General features: G+C 40.6%; 1 protein-coding gene across 1 annotated transcript in view; it reads left to right on the top strand.

Moving 5' to 3' along the window:
* The window catches only part of VPS54 (VPS54 subunit of GARP complex), a 53,759-nt gene that overhangs the window by 13,738 nt on the left and 25,187 nt on the right, over positions 1-14,834 (top strand). Inside the window, exons 6-10 of the mRNA XM_065630896.1 lie at positions 3,069-3,103; positions 4,428-4,559; positions 6,839-7,224; positions 12,667-12,793; positions 13,842-13,949. Coding sequence (XP_065486968.1) covers positions 3,069-3,103; positions 4,428-4,559; positions 6,839-7,224; positions 12,667-12,793; positions 13,842-13,949 — 788 coding nt within the window. The remainder of the gene's footprint in view (positions 1-3,068; positions 3,104-4,427; positions 4,560-6,838; positions 7,225-12,666; positions 12,794-13,841; positions 13,950-14,834) is intronic.

Genomic DNA, 14,834 nt, shown 5'->3' with positions numbered 1-14,834 from the left:
TCCACAGGTAATGCAGCAAAAAGTATTCAATAGTTTACTCCTTTTGATCAAGTTCTTTCAATTGCTTTTCATCCTCCTTCGTGCAAAAGGAAGCCCTTCTGTAGGGTTTCTTTGTACTTGGTGTTATTTTGGAATAGCTGTTCATGAATGAGTCTGTTTGTGGGTTAGGGAGCAATTAAGCAACCTGGACATCCATAAATCCATGGGTCCAGAGGGGATTCACCCACGGGTGCTGAGGGAGCTGGCTGAAGTCAATGCTAGGCCACTCTCCATCATCTTTGCCAAATCTTGGGAAACGGGGGAGGTACCTGAGGACTGGAGGAAAGCAAATGTCACCCCAGTCTTCAAAAAAGACAAGAAGGAGGACCCGGGTAACTATAGACTGGTCAGCCTCACCTCAATCCCTGGAAAGGTGATGGAACAACTTATCCTTGGTGCCATCTCAAGGCATATCAAGGATAAGAGGGTCATTAGGGGCAGTCAACATGGCTTCACCAAGGGGAAGTCATGCTTGACCAACTTCATAGCCTTTTATGAAGACATAACCAGGTGGATAGATGATGGCAGAGTGGTGGATGTGGTCTATCTTGATTTCAGTAGAGCATTTGACACAGTCTCCCGTAGCATCCTCACAGCTAAACTGAGGAAGCATGGTCTGGACATTCAGGTAGTGAGGTGGACTGTGAACCAGCTGAAGGAAAGAAGCCAGACAGTTGTGGTCAATGGGGCGGAGTCTAGTTGGAGGCCTGTATCTAGTGGAGTGCCTCAAGGGTCAGTACTGGGACCAGTATTGTTCAATATATTCATCAGTGACTTGGATGAGGGAATAGAGTGCACTATCAGCAAGTTTGCTGATGACACCAAGCTGGGAGGGGTGGCTGACAGAAGGCTGTGCTGCCATCCAGTGAGACCTGGACAGGCTGGAGAGTTGGGCGGGGAAAAATTTAATGAAATATAACAAGGGCAAGTGTAGAGTCTTGCATCTGGGTAGGAACAACCCCAGGTTCCAGTATAAGTTGGGGAACAACCTGTTAGAGAGCAGGGGGGACCTGGTGGACAGCAGGATGACCATGAGCCAGCACTGTGCCCTTGTGGCCAGGAAGGCCAATGGCATCCTGGGGTGTATTAGAAGGGAGGTGGTTAGTAGGTCGAGAGAGGTTCTCCTTCCCCTCTACTCTGCCCTGGTGAGACCGCATCTGGAATATTGTGTCCACTTCTGGGCCCCTCAGTTCAAGAGGGACAAGGAACTGCTCGAGAGAGTCCAGTGCAGAGACAAAGATGATGAAGGGAGTGGAGTGTCTCCCTTAGGAGGAAAGGCTGAGGGAGCTGGGTCTCTTTAGTTTGGAGGAGAGGAGACTGAGGGGTGACATCATTAGCATTTATAAATATGTAAAGGGTGAGTGTCACGAGGATGGAACCAGGCTCTTCTCGGTGACAACCAATGGTAAGACAAGGGGTAATGGGTTCAAACTGGAACACAAGAGGTTCCACTTATAAAATATAAGAGGAAACTTCTTCACAGTGAGGGTGACAGAGCACTGGAACAGGCTGCCCAGGGAGGTTGTGGAGTCATCTTCTCTGGAGACATTCAAAACCTGCCTGGACGCATTCCTGTGTAGCCTCATTTAGGTGTTCCTGCTCCGGCGGGGGGATTGGACTAGATGATCTTTTGAGGTCCTTTCCAATCCCTAACGTTCTGTGATTCTGTATTGCAAAACAAAAGTTCCTTCTTCAGGCTTAGTTTAATCCATTTTGAAAGAGGCTTTTGTTTTCTAAAAAGAGAAAATTACTGTGTCACCAAAACAACTGTGAGCTTCTTGGGTAGATGGACATTTCCTAGTAGAAGCATCATTTGGTAAGCTGAAATTCTGTATTTTCTATGGTTTATTTTGTTAGTGTTGCTTGTCTTCCTCTAACTCTAGCCCACATGACTTGACCTTTCACTTTCATAAAAGCTGGTCCATCCAAAGACTGAGGACAGCAGGATGATTTCTAGGTTTCCTTTTTATTTCAATACAAATGAAGTAACAAGCAAATAAAATAAGAAGCAAAGACGTAGAAGTGTGGGAGATAATGCTCGTGAAGCATTTAACGTGTTTGTCAGAGATGAGTAGACTGTCCAGCTGAGGAATGGGCTTGTTGTTTTTAAATTCCTCACCTTTTTTGGCCTCCAGTGTGCACCTCCCTTCATGATGCATGCTAAGTTAATAAGTAGGGAAGGAAAAGGGGATTTAAAGTGAACCTCAAAAGTCTGATTTGCCTTTTCTTCAAGTTCTGCTGGAGTGCAATGATGCATCTCTTTTTTTCCCAGCTCAACTATATCGTCCTCTGCAATTGTCAGGTCAGCTTACTTCATGGCAAGGGCTACTTCTGTGCTACTTGTTCAGCATGCTTGGGACTGTCCTCAGTCCTCATTCATCCTTCTTGCCAGCCTTTGTGCATCCGTCCTCCAAGTGCTGTGCAGAAGTGGTTGTATGGACAGCTTCAATCTGGAACATTAAAATTGGGGTGATGTTAGAGGGACCTTTTACTGGCCCTTGCCAGCTGCTTGAACAGCATATTAAGGAATGTGAAGAATTAAGTAGATTGCTTTGTATCACTAACATTTTTGGTGTCAAAGCAGCCAAGTGTGAGCACCTCTGAGTACTCTAAGCATGAGATCTAAACTACAAAGAACAACAGGGTTTCAAAGAATCAGAATATTTCAGGTTGGACAGGACTTCAGAAGGTCTTTACTGCAACTGCCATCTCAAAGCCAGTTCAGCTGTGAGGTCAGGTCAAGCTGTTTAGAGCTTTATCCAATTGGGCCTTTAAAAACTCTAAGAATGGAGAGTATCTAGCCTCTCTGGGCAGCCAGCTCCAGTGCTTCAATGTCCTCATGGTGAAAAAGGTTTTCCTTGTGTTTAGAATCCTTCATTTTAATTTATAACCACTGTTCCCTGTCTGCCTCCTGTGAGGAACCTGGCATCATTGTTTTGGAAAGTTCCTCATAGTGTTTAACAGTGTTCAAGGTAATTGCTTTCCATTGTTTGCTTATGAATGACTACTTGTATTTTGTTTAATTTTAGATAAATCCAGGACAGATCTGGAACAAGTCCCTAAGGTATGGTTCCTGTGCACTCGAAGCTTTTATAAGGATTTCTCACGTGTAGTCTTGAATATATGAATGTACTCTCTTCTTTGCAGAAATTTTGTCCAAGCTAATTACTTGAGCGGATTCTCAAGAGGATCTGCAGTGCTTATCATTTACAAAACCTAAGAACAATCTGGTTTTCTTTCTTGTTGTTGTTTCCTGCGGTCTTGATTTTTCTCTTACTTAAGTGGTCTTACAAGTGCCATTATTTTTTTCATCTTTAATAGTTAAAACCTCAGAGCTGAAAAAAATTAAGCACTCTATGTTGAAGGAGGAAAGGGAAACTGAAGAGTTTGATAGAAGCTTGAATATTGCATAGTGTACAACTTAGCAGTAGGTTTAACTCCTTGAATCCTTGAACAAAGCCCTCTTGCAGATGTGCTTGCAGCATATATGATGTGGTTTCTTTGTGACAGGTTGACAAAAGACACAACTCCAGATTCCATTTCAGTCTGAGTATTTTTTTCTAGGTACATTAAGAAGTCAAGAGTGTTAATATAGGTCAGCATCTCTCTGCCAGTTGTGTAGGCTGTTACTTGAATAGCTGTCATTGCAATATTTAAAGTCCAGGAAAAAAGAATGCTTGAGTGTGGTGTGATGCTATAGTCTCTGAACCTTTTTAAACTACACTTCATAAATATAGGGAAAAGGGTACTAATGTCTGCCTGGAAGCTCAAGGTTTGTATGAGTTTTGTCAAGTAAAAATAATGTTATCAGAGAGAATTTTAGATTACTGGTTCTCTGAGTTGTGTAGAGTTAATGTTACATGTTACTGACTCTTTCTGTGACCAGCACGTTTGCTGCACTGTGCTAAATGAGATCAGCTTGAGGCTCTGTTCCCTGCCCAGCAACACTCGCTGCACCCTGACAGCTGCCTGGATCCCCAGTCTGGTGGAAGCTGTGGCCCCAGAAATGAATATATAAGCCCCTGCTATTGAAGAATGTTTGCTCTGATCCTTTAGAGGACCCACCTGAGGTTTAATGCTGCCTACATTTTCATGCTCAGGATGTTTAGATCATCTCGGGTGCTTGATAACCTAGGTAATTTTGGAGCTGCGAATTCCACTTTCAGGAAGATAAGACTCTGTCAGATCACAAAAACATTTAAGGTGTAAAGTAGATTGGTCACATGGTCTGGAATGAATGTGTTTGCCTGGATAAATGAAAATTTGGCGTTTGAAAAATCAACAAATAAGGTCTTTGTTAGCTTCATGAGACAGGAGGTGTGTTAAACTGGGGAGGAAAAGGTAGAGGTGAGAGAGGTGCATTTATTTCTTTTGTTTTTCTGTTTCAGATTTTTATGAAGCCAGATTTTGCCTTGGAAGATTCCTTAACATTTAATGCCGTTTTGCCGTGGTCTCATTTTAGTACTGCTGGTGGAAAAGGAAATCGTGATGCAGCTTCCTCTAAGTTACTTCAAGAAAAGGTATGATTTTGATACGAAATGTCATTATCCATTGCAGCTGTTACTTCCTACAAAGAAATTCCATTGCTGCTGTTCTCTACTGTTTGTTGAGACATTGCTGTTGTGGGCTTTGTTATCTCTCATTTTACATCAGTCTGCAGATTGTTAGTAGACAATGCAGGAAGCATCTTACTGAAAGAGAACTTTTTTCCTTGCTGAATAAATCTGTCTATCAAATCATGACAAAAAAATGACAATGAGTCATTTCTGTAGTACAAATAGCCGTAAAATGCCTATAGAAAATCTACATAATTTTGGAGTCTGTTTTCTAACTTTTAATTTTCCCTCCTGTTTAACCTACTGAAGCTTCTGGGAACTAGGGGGAGGGAAACAAAAACAAAACCAACCAAACAAAAAAAGTAGTGAGTTGCCTTAAGAAAAAATAACATGAGATCTTCTGGAAGATGTTTCCAAATTTCCAGTGGTTAGTCTACCTGCTCTTCCTCCAGATCAGGAGGAAGAGACAGAGTCTACTGGAGGATAACTTGGTCCTTCTTTGGGTTGTCCTCCACACCTAAAGTTGGAGGAATACTTCTTTGGAGTTTCTTGTGGCTCTTACTGTCTGAAAGTGAAAAAGCAGTGTCTGGCATATGCTTTAAACTCATAAAGTGAGCTTGGCAGCAGCAGGATGGACACTCAGCATGGACTTTGAACAAGGGAGACCCAGAGCACTCTCTGCAGTGGATTGAAAATAAGGTGTTGGATAGCTGTGACCCACACTTCCTTGAGGAGGTGATACAAATACCTAAAATGTCTAAAACAGTTCTGTTGCCTCCAAAGCCACATGCCTGATAAACAAATTATTATATTGCTTCATGGTACTGAAATGGGCCCAAATTTGTTGTTTTACTTTTTAAGACTGAACTGCACGAGGTTTACATTTACCACCTGTAAATAGGCACCCTGCTGCCATAATTATCCTTACCTCCAGTCACTGTTTTTCAATAGAATTTGGAAAACTCTGCCTTAAGCACACATGCTTAGGCTCTTACTGCTTTTGGACTGCTGCTGACCTACTTGAACAATTTCCCCCTGACAGTTTTTTCTTCCTTACCTCCTTCTATGTCTTACCCTACATTGGAACTGTAAGCTCTTTGAGGCAGGTACTATAATTTTGTTCTGGTGTTCTACCTCACTGTGCATAATGGGGCATCTGGTTTGTAAAATCACATAAAGAAATGATCGTAATAGCCTTTTTTCTGATCCCAGTGTCACAGTCTGTCTCAGGTTTTCCTGTGGGCCAGATGTGTCACAGCTGGTTGGCAGAGGATGTTTTGATTAAACATATTGCAAAAAAGATGAGTTTGCATATTGTATAAATCTCCAGTGTTAAATACATGCAGGATGAAAATAACTATAAGAAGGAAACATTCCCCAGCTGATTTTCTTTCCATCTTTGGATGGGCCTTTTGAAATTCAGCATGAGGTTTGAGTACTTGGTGCCTCTTAGAAACCAGGTCGTCTGAGTATTAACATTCAGCTGAGTATCCTAATGCCTCAGTCCTATGAGTTTGCATATTCAGCATAAGCCAGAACACAGCTTTTGCAGCTCAAATAATAAGGCCAGTCCAGTGGCCTGGTAACTGTTTGACACAGAGAATTTAAATTTCAGGTTCTAAACATGTAGGCATACTCTGTCTCTGGGAATCCCACAGTGTCAGCACACAAGAAATACATTTAATAGGAACTCCAACTGGTTGGCAAAAAACAACCGCAGCTGGCGATATCCTGAGGATTTTTCTACGAAGAAGGTGCTGCAGCCTTTTAAATGAATAGAGCCAATCCAAAGCCACGTCATTAAGTATAGTTAGGCTGCATCTTTAGCAACTTTAGTGACCCAAAGTACGTAGCATATTTGTGTGAATATACTGTTCTTACTTGCAAGCCAGTATCTAGAGCTGTCTCCTGGTTAATGGCCATATTTAACAATGCCAGCGTGTGACCTTGTGGTACAAAAGCTCAGGTATTTGAAAATTATTTGCTTTTCTACCTTGTCATTTTCAGGCAGGAGAGGCATCAAGTCAGCCTTCTCAAAGTGATTTTGAGTTCACTTAAAAACAAATGATCAAACCACGATGGGTAGTTATTTGCTTGCTAATCTGACAAAGGGTTTTAATTTTAATTAGCAAAATTTCCTCTTGATACAAAAAGACAAATACCCTGAAAGTAGATTTGCATGATGCTAAGATTGCCCAGTCATAACAACATTGTTTGTTTTTCTTCCTCCATCTTCTTTCTAGCTGAGCCATTATCTGGACATTGTGGAAGTCAATATTGCTCATCAGATTTCTCTGCGCTCAGAAGCATTTTTTCATGCAATGACCTCCCAGCATGAGTTGCAGGACTACCTCAGGAAAACCTCCCAGGCTGTAAAATTACTTAGAGAAAAAATTTCCAAAATTGATAAAGTAATGTGTGAAGGATCACTTCGAGTTTTAAGACTGTCACTCACCAGAAATAACTGTATAAAAGCATACAATAAACTGAAGTTAATGGCTACTGTACACCAAACACAGCCCACGGTACAGTTGCTGCTATCTACATCTGAGTTTGTTGGAGCTTTGGACTTAATAGCAACGACACAAGAGGTGTTACAGCAAGAGCTTCAAGGCATTCACAGTTTCCGGTAGGTAACCATCTAGGAAACTAATAAATGCAAAAAGAGCTAGAATCTGTTGAGCGTATGATGTTGGCTGAAGGGGTTTGTTTTACCTTTGTTCATTCTTGGAGGACATCATACAAAAGGTACAAAATGTAAGTGTTGACATAAGCAGTGTGACTAATGCATATACCAGAGATAGGTGTTTTTGTGGTGGTGTGGGGGTTTTTTGTGTGTGTGTGGTTGGTTGGGGTTTGTTTGTGGGTCGTTTGTGGTTGTTGTAGCCCACAGCTGAGAGTTGGTTTCCAAGTGGTGGTCTGCAGTCCTCATGCATGCAGCACAGTTCTTGCTACACAGCTCCACTCCAGACCTCTGTCTTTAGCTACTGACCCGGGTTTGTGGTGTTACAGGAATATGCACAGACCGTGTGTTGAATATGTGAGCCTCCAGCCTGTGCTTGTGCTGGAAGAAGCTTAGCAAGCAAAAGCCTGCGCAGAGCTGTCAAAGTGTGGTCTGAGGTTGATGACTGGTCAGATGGGACATGTTCAGCACTGTCTGCTCTTGTGGAGAGCTGTATTTACAGTGGCCAGGGGGTGCTTCCTCTTGCTCTGTCTGACGGAGAAATCCAATTCCGTGAGCTGCTGAAGTTGGGAAGGGAAGAAACAGTGGGAAGGTGCTGCCCAAGCTGCTGTTGCTACTGTTTTTTCACTCAGGTTTCACAGAATCACAGAATGTTAGGGATTGGAAGGGATCATCTAGTTCAGTCCCCCCGCCGGAGCAAGAACACCTAGATGAGGTTATACAGGAATGTGTCCAGGCAGGTTTTAAATGTCTCCAGAGAAGGAGACTCCGCAACCTCCCTGGCCAGCCTGTTCCAGTGCTCTGTCACCCTCACTGTGAAGAAGTTTCCTCTTACATTTTATAAGTGGAACCTCTTGTGTTCCAGTTTGAACCCATTGCCCCCTGTCCTGTCATTGGTTGTCACCAAGAAGAGCCTGGCTCCATCCTCGTGACACTCACCCTTTACATATTTATAAATGCTAATGATGTCACCCCTCAGTCTCCTCTCCTCCAAACTAAAGAGACCCAGCTCCCTCAGCCTTTCCTCATAAGGGAGACACTCCACTCCCTTCATCATCTTTGTGTCTCTGCACTGGACTCTCTCAAGCAGTTCCCTGTCCTTCTTGAACTGAGGGGCCCAGAAGTGGACACAATATTCCAGATGTGGTCTCACCAGGGCAGAGTAGAGGGAGAGGAGAACCTCTCTCGACCTACTAACCACCTCCCTTCTAATACACCCCAGGATGCCATTGGCCTTCTTGGCCACAAGGGCACAGTGCTGGCTCATGGTCATCCTGCTGTCCACCAGGACCCCCAGGTCCCTTTCCTCTACACTGCTCTCTAACAGGTTGTTCCCCAACTTATACTGGAACCTGGGGTTGTTCCTACCCAGATGCAAGACTCTACACTTGCCCTTGTTATATTTCATTAAATTTTTCCCCGCCCACCTCTCCAGCCTGTCCAGGTCTCACTGGATGGCAGCACAGCCTTCTGGCGTGTCAGCCACCCCTCCCAGCTTGGTGTCATCAGCAAACTTGCTGACAGTACACTCTATTCCCTCATCCAAGTCATTGATGAATATATTGAACAATACTGGTCCCAGTACTGACCCTTGAGGCACTCCACTAGATACAGGCCTCCAACTAGACTCCGCCCCATTGACCACAACTGTCTGGCTTCTTTCCTTCAGCTGGTTCACAGTCCACCTCACTACCTGAATGTCCAGACCACACTTCCTCAGTTTAGCTGTGAGGATGCTACGGGAGACTGTGTTAAATGCTTTACTGAAATCAAGGTGTTTGTGACAGTGATGGGAATTACTGAGTCCAGGGTCCTGTGCTGGCTGCTTCTGTTAACAGTGGATGCTTAGAACTCCACTTGGGAGATGCCACTGGATCGGGCAGTGTCCTCTGTGATATGCAAGAGTATTAATACAGTAGAATCCTTTTTGCTGATGTAAAATAAGTTATCATAACCATCATATACAGTTTAAAAGTGTTGTATGCAAAGCTGCCGCTGTGGTATGATGCTAACAGAAGTATGTTAAATCAGAGTATGTTAAATCAGCTCTGAGACTTGCATCAACCTGTTGTGGAGCTGTATAGTGAGTTATATATGTAAAGTCGATGCTGCTTTTGTTTGCTTGTTTGTTTTGTTTAAAGGTTATGTGGTTCCTGCAACCTGGTGGTTCCCAGCTTGCATCATAAAAATATGGTTGTTGCTCAGTAACTGTAAAATGAATATTCAGAACTTTATATGGTTGCTACTCTTGTATGTCTGTTCTGATGAGATTCTCTTCTAACACCCCTTCTAGCTGGTTTGGAAAAAGACTCACATTTTATGTAGAAGAGAACTCAGAAGAAGTCTTTAAAAAAATGGCTTTTTACATTAAAAAAATTAAAGAGCTAATAAACCATTGGGAGGAAAGTTTTTAGAAGGTGTTAGTCTTTCTTTTAGCTAAGATTGTCCACCTTCGGGCACCTCAGAACAGTTTCTTTCCTCTTTACTGTTTCTGTTCTCAGCCACTTGATTATAGTGCACAGCCCTTGTCTGAGTCACGTTTATGTTTACCTTGATGTAGTGAGTGTACTTCTGCAACCCTGTGACAGCATCAGAATTAGTTATGTTTTGCAATCAAGTAACCTATGTACTACATCAGCAGAGTACAATTGTGTTGTCATTGTGATTGGTATACATGTTGTCCCAAGAATGTGCCATTATTTTAAAATTACAGTCACATGTGGAATATATTTGCATGTAAATAGTCATCTTGTCTGTAAAAAGTGATTTCTTGAATGATGCTTCATTGGTTGGTTTGGTAGAGTTAAAAATAGTGATGAGAGTGGGAAATGTTCCATCTACTTTGGATATTGAAGCTTCAGAAAGGTGAGTTAAATGCAACCTAAGTCATCACCCCTGTCAGAGATGGAAGTGCGGCCGAGAAGCCCAGCATAGTTGTTCCCAAGTATCATAGTGGCCTGAATGTATAGTGTGTCTGGAGAAATAACGTGCAATTAAAACATGGAGATCTTGATAAAACTTTTCAGTAGAATGTTGTGGTTTTAAAAATAAATGAAATTTTTAAAATTTAAGTTGATGTCATACACAAATACTTCATCTTTTTCCGAGAAATATCAGTTGAATGTTTTTGCTCTGCTTTAGGCAAGAATGACGCAATTTTCAATAGAGTCAAATACCTGATTTATTTTAAGAAGAGAGTAACTTCTAAATCAGTATCTATTTTTTCTAAACAATTAATATCTCTTTTTTTCCCAAAATAATTTGTATCTTATTTTTAAAAAAATCTTGTTGCTTTGGTGTTGTGCATGACAGCTTATAGAATTTGCTTGTGAACTCACAGCTATAAATTGAGTCATGTCATAGAATCGTTCAATATAAAGCAGTAAGAAAACTACTCACATCATCTATATACAATAATTTTTCTGTTCTTGTCATGCTATACACAGAAAAAAATGTAATTTGATTCTAGTTATAGCAAAAAATGAAAGCACCTTAGTGGTGCTTTGAGATAATAAATGGTGTCTTTAATCTAGGTTAAATATCCCCAGTGATTATATGTATCAGTCATAACTGTGTGATTATTGCTTGCTAGTACTATAGGATAGAATTAAAGTTTTAGAGCTTTTTAACCTTTTCAAGTTCATATTTTTAATTACACAAAAAAATACTTAACATGTTAACTAAGTTACAGATCTGTACTGCCAATTTTTACATTGTTTTCACAATCCTTGTTGGAGTGATGGAGATACAGTAAATTTTTTTTGCACAGGCATGCTGGCATACCACAAACGCCTGGAAAAAATAGTTCTCATCTGTGTATTTTAAAAGAATTTTTACCCTACACTCGTAATTTTATGTAACAGAATTGTAGTATTCAGTCATTGAAAGGACCTGATGTGTGACTGGTACCTCTTAAGAGAGAGACCATTGCCAAGGTGTTTCGCTGGAGTACAAATTAAGGTTTGAGTTATTCTTGTGTGTTTCAGGGTGGAGTGGTTTTTGTTGTTGTTAGGGGCTAGAACATCTTCAGCAAAGTGGTGGTAACTAGTGCTGGGAACTCTTGTTGGATGTTTCCACACCTGAGGTTTGAGAGGGCAGGTTACCTTGTCTAGTAGTAACTTGGGTAGTTAAGCACAGTTACAGAAATAAGTTACCAAAGAGTATCTTTGTGTCTGCCTACGTAAGAGCCTTTATCTTGTGGGTATTAGTCCTGCAGTTAAGTTTTGCAACTCCAGTCATTACATTGCAAATAATAATCTTTAGTTTTTTCTGTTGGGTTTGTTTTGAAATGTCCATGATGCAACTGGCTTGGATTTTCTAGAGGCCCTTTTTGCTTAAGTTAAAGACTTAAAATGTGTCCAGTTTGTCCTTTCCAGCCAATTCTTGACCAACAATTTCAAAAGCAGGCACATCCCTGGTCATCTTAAAATTAAAGAAAATTAATCTGTTTAACTCAGCTGGTCCAGCTGCACCAACGCTGAATTAAAGCCAGTGAGCCATGCAGGTTCATTGTCTCCATTTTGTATCTGGGCTTATTTAAAATATCGCAGCTCCTGTTAATTCTTATTGGCAAAGTGTCTTTTTCCTTAAAAAAAAAAAAAAAAAAAAAAAAAAGCAGTCTGATCTTTACACATACTTGGTGCTCTCAGCTGTCTGGAAGTTGGAAAGCCTGAAGTGTTTGGCATCTCTGAAATTCCTACTTTTACTTTGCTAAAAGTTTCTCTAGCTGCACAACTTTTAAAGACTGGTTGACATTTCTGATGTGAAAAACTTCCTTGTAGTTTTTTGTGACAACAGTCTGCAAAATATGGTTTAAAATGTGCAATACATGAAAAAAAAATTTAGTTTAGAATAGCATAGAAATGGCAAATTTGAAAACTATTCTGTGTTCTCTGAAAGCCATCCTGTCATCTAAAGCTATTACTGTGTCTCAGTCATGGGAATTAAATCTGTGACCACATTAAAAGCTCCAGTGTTTGAAGTGGAGGAACTTGTGGACTGATGAGCTGGGGACCTGGAGGAGCAAAAGATGTATTCCTTGTTTTTAACACCTGTATACTGACAAGCACCGAGTGTTCTTGGTTCTAGTTCCCTTCTTTGGGAAGAGAAGGTACTTGGCACCTTCTGAAGGGGGGGAAAAAAAAGCCCTACATCCACATTTTACCCTCCATCAATATTCAAGTCCATGTATTTTGCTGCAAGGTGATGGTACCTCTGAAAAAGGCATGATTTCAGCTGCTCTAACAAGTGAAAGATTTGAGACCCCATTAAGCCAGCGTTGATTGCATGGAAATTACCTGCTGGGTGGTTATTTTCTTCAACTGTGAACTAATGAATTCGTTTTCAGGTTGATTATTTAGCTCATATCTCAATGGCTGTTTTTCTTAGGCATCTTGGCTCACAGCTTTGTGAACTGGAAAAGCTGATAGATAAAATGATGATTGCAGAATTTTCAACTTATGCTCGCAATGATTTAAATAGACCCTTAGAAGATGATTGCCAAATTCTAGAAGAGGTATGTCTATTATTGAAATAAACTGTCTGATGAATATGTTTGAATCTTTAACATACTTAATTAGCATCAACTAATTCACTCAGGTCCCTAAGCAACGTTATAATTTTATTCATTTTATACTATTTCTCTTTTTGTCCAAACTTCCCTCATCCCCCAGCCTTTTTTTGAGTTTAATAAAATTAAATAATTGTAACTAAATTCATGGAACTGCAATCCAGCCCTAATTAATTTTTTTCAAAATGATACTTTTTTTCTGATTAAATGTGTACTGAGTTCACTTCATGGCTTCATTGCGTCAGTGGAAAAGAACATGGGCTGTTATCTACTTGACTCTAAAAATTCAGTTTTGCAGTGAAAGCTGATAGTTGCACATTGCTCTCATTCTGTCTCCCTGTGCATTTGGGGGTATTTATATCAAGCATATGGTTGCCCTGAATATGTGCTTCATTTGCAGTATATACTCCTCATTGCTTTCAAGATCATAAACATCTGAAAATTAGGCTGTTATGATTGCTTTCTAGCCAGGAGAAGATTTTTCTGGATTTTGTCTGTACAATTCTTGAGTAATTGCTAGACGCTATTAACTGTTTAGTCTTGTTTCATCCCTGGGTTTCATGAAATCTAGTGAATGGCAATAGCACTTGGAATCTTCCCATTTCTGCCCTATAGTTTCTTCACACCCCCATGCTGCCATCTGATAGATTCTTACTTGTGCTGGTGCAATTGTATTTAGCATCATGCTTGCTCAGGGTAAGGAAACTCTTTAGTCTTTAGAAATATCCATGTTGTTAAGCACAATTGGATGAGCACAACTGAGGAACCAGGCATGAAAGGGGCTGGGAGGGACTCTATGAGCTGTCATTGCTATGGGGAGCTTTGCATATTTAAAGTGTGACATTAGTCTCGAAGTGCTTCGCTGATCAAAATACTGTTCACCATGTATTTGATACACAAACTTTATTACTGCTGTGCAATTTCTTTAAATTGTTTCTTGTCCTCACTTTGATATTTTAGTGTGTTTTATTTTTAAAATTTTTTTTCTTGATAGGAGAGACTTGTATCACTAGTATTTGGACTTTTAAAACAAAGAAAGCTAAATTTTTATGAAATATATGGAGATGAAATGATTGTTACTGCAAAGAACATCATTAAACAGGTAAGCCAGACACTTCTAACATAACTGACAAGGTTGCTTCAACCCTTTACAAATTATTTTGAAAGCAGTTAAGAACAGCTCTGATGAAGTTTTTTAGTGGTTATTGGTGTCTCGTTCAGAGCAGCTGATCTTGCAGACCCTAAGGACTTTTTGAAGCACAGAGGTCTGTTTGCAGAAAAGACCTGGAAGGAATACATAGCATTAGTACAGCAGATCACAGCTTTCTCTGTACAATTACTATAATTACCAAGGCTGGAAAACATCTTTGCCTTTTTTGAAGAGAGCAAGGTGAAGTAATGAAGATGGTAGAAGTGCTTGCCTGTAAAAATTATTTGAAAAATGAATCCTCGTCCACATTGCTGTTGTTATTTGAAAAGATACACTACCCTAAATGGCAAACCAAAAGTCTTTGTAGATAAAACCAGCTAAAACCAACAAATAAACCAAGTCTAGATGACTTCTTTGGGAAAAATGCATGGAATATTTTGGCTAGCAACATGATGGTTTTTGTTTGCAAACAAAAACTCTAGACTGAACTTCTGAGTGTGTGTTTGGTACTTTTAATTTTACTCATCTTGTTTGTTTGCATACATATGTGAGAATATTGTGCAAGGGGCATTTTTCATCCCCTAAAGCTATGCAATTGTTTCAGGAGTCACATTCTGATGCGTTGTGAGCCGCCTCTGATTTGTATTTCAAAGGCTGGGAATCAGGTGGTGGGTTTGCCAGCAGATGAAGACAGCTTCTCCTGTCCTTGTGGTACAGCGTGCTGTTCAGAGCTGTGTTGGGAACCCAGCTTTTACAAGTCTGGAGGAGGAGGAAGATATTGATGATGATGATGATTCGTATCATTAATTATTGTTAGGATTTTGTTTTAAGCCAGAT

The sequence above is a fragment of the Caloenas nicobarica genome, chromosome 3, assembly GCF_036013445.1.
Source record: "Caloenas nicobarica isolate bCalNic1 chromosome 3, bCalNic1.hap1, whole genome shotgun sequence".
NCBI classification, from domain to species: Eukaryota; Metazoa; Chordata; class Aves; order Columbiformes; family Columbidae; genus Caloenas; species Caloenas nicobarica.
Note: the sequence above shows the minus strand (reverse complement) of the source record. Positions and strands in the feature narration are given on the sequence as shown.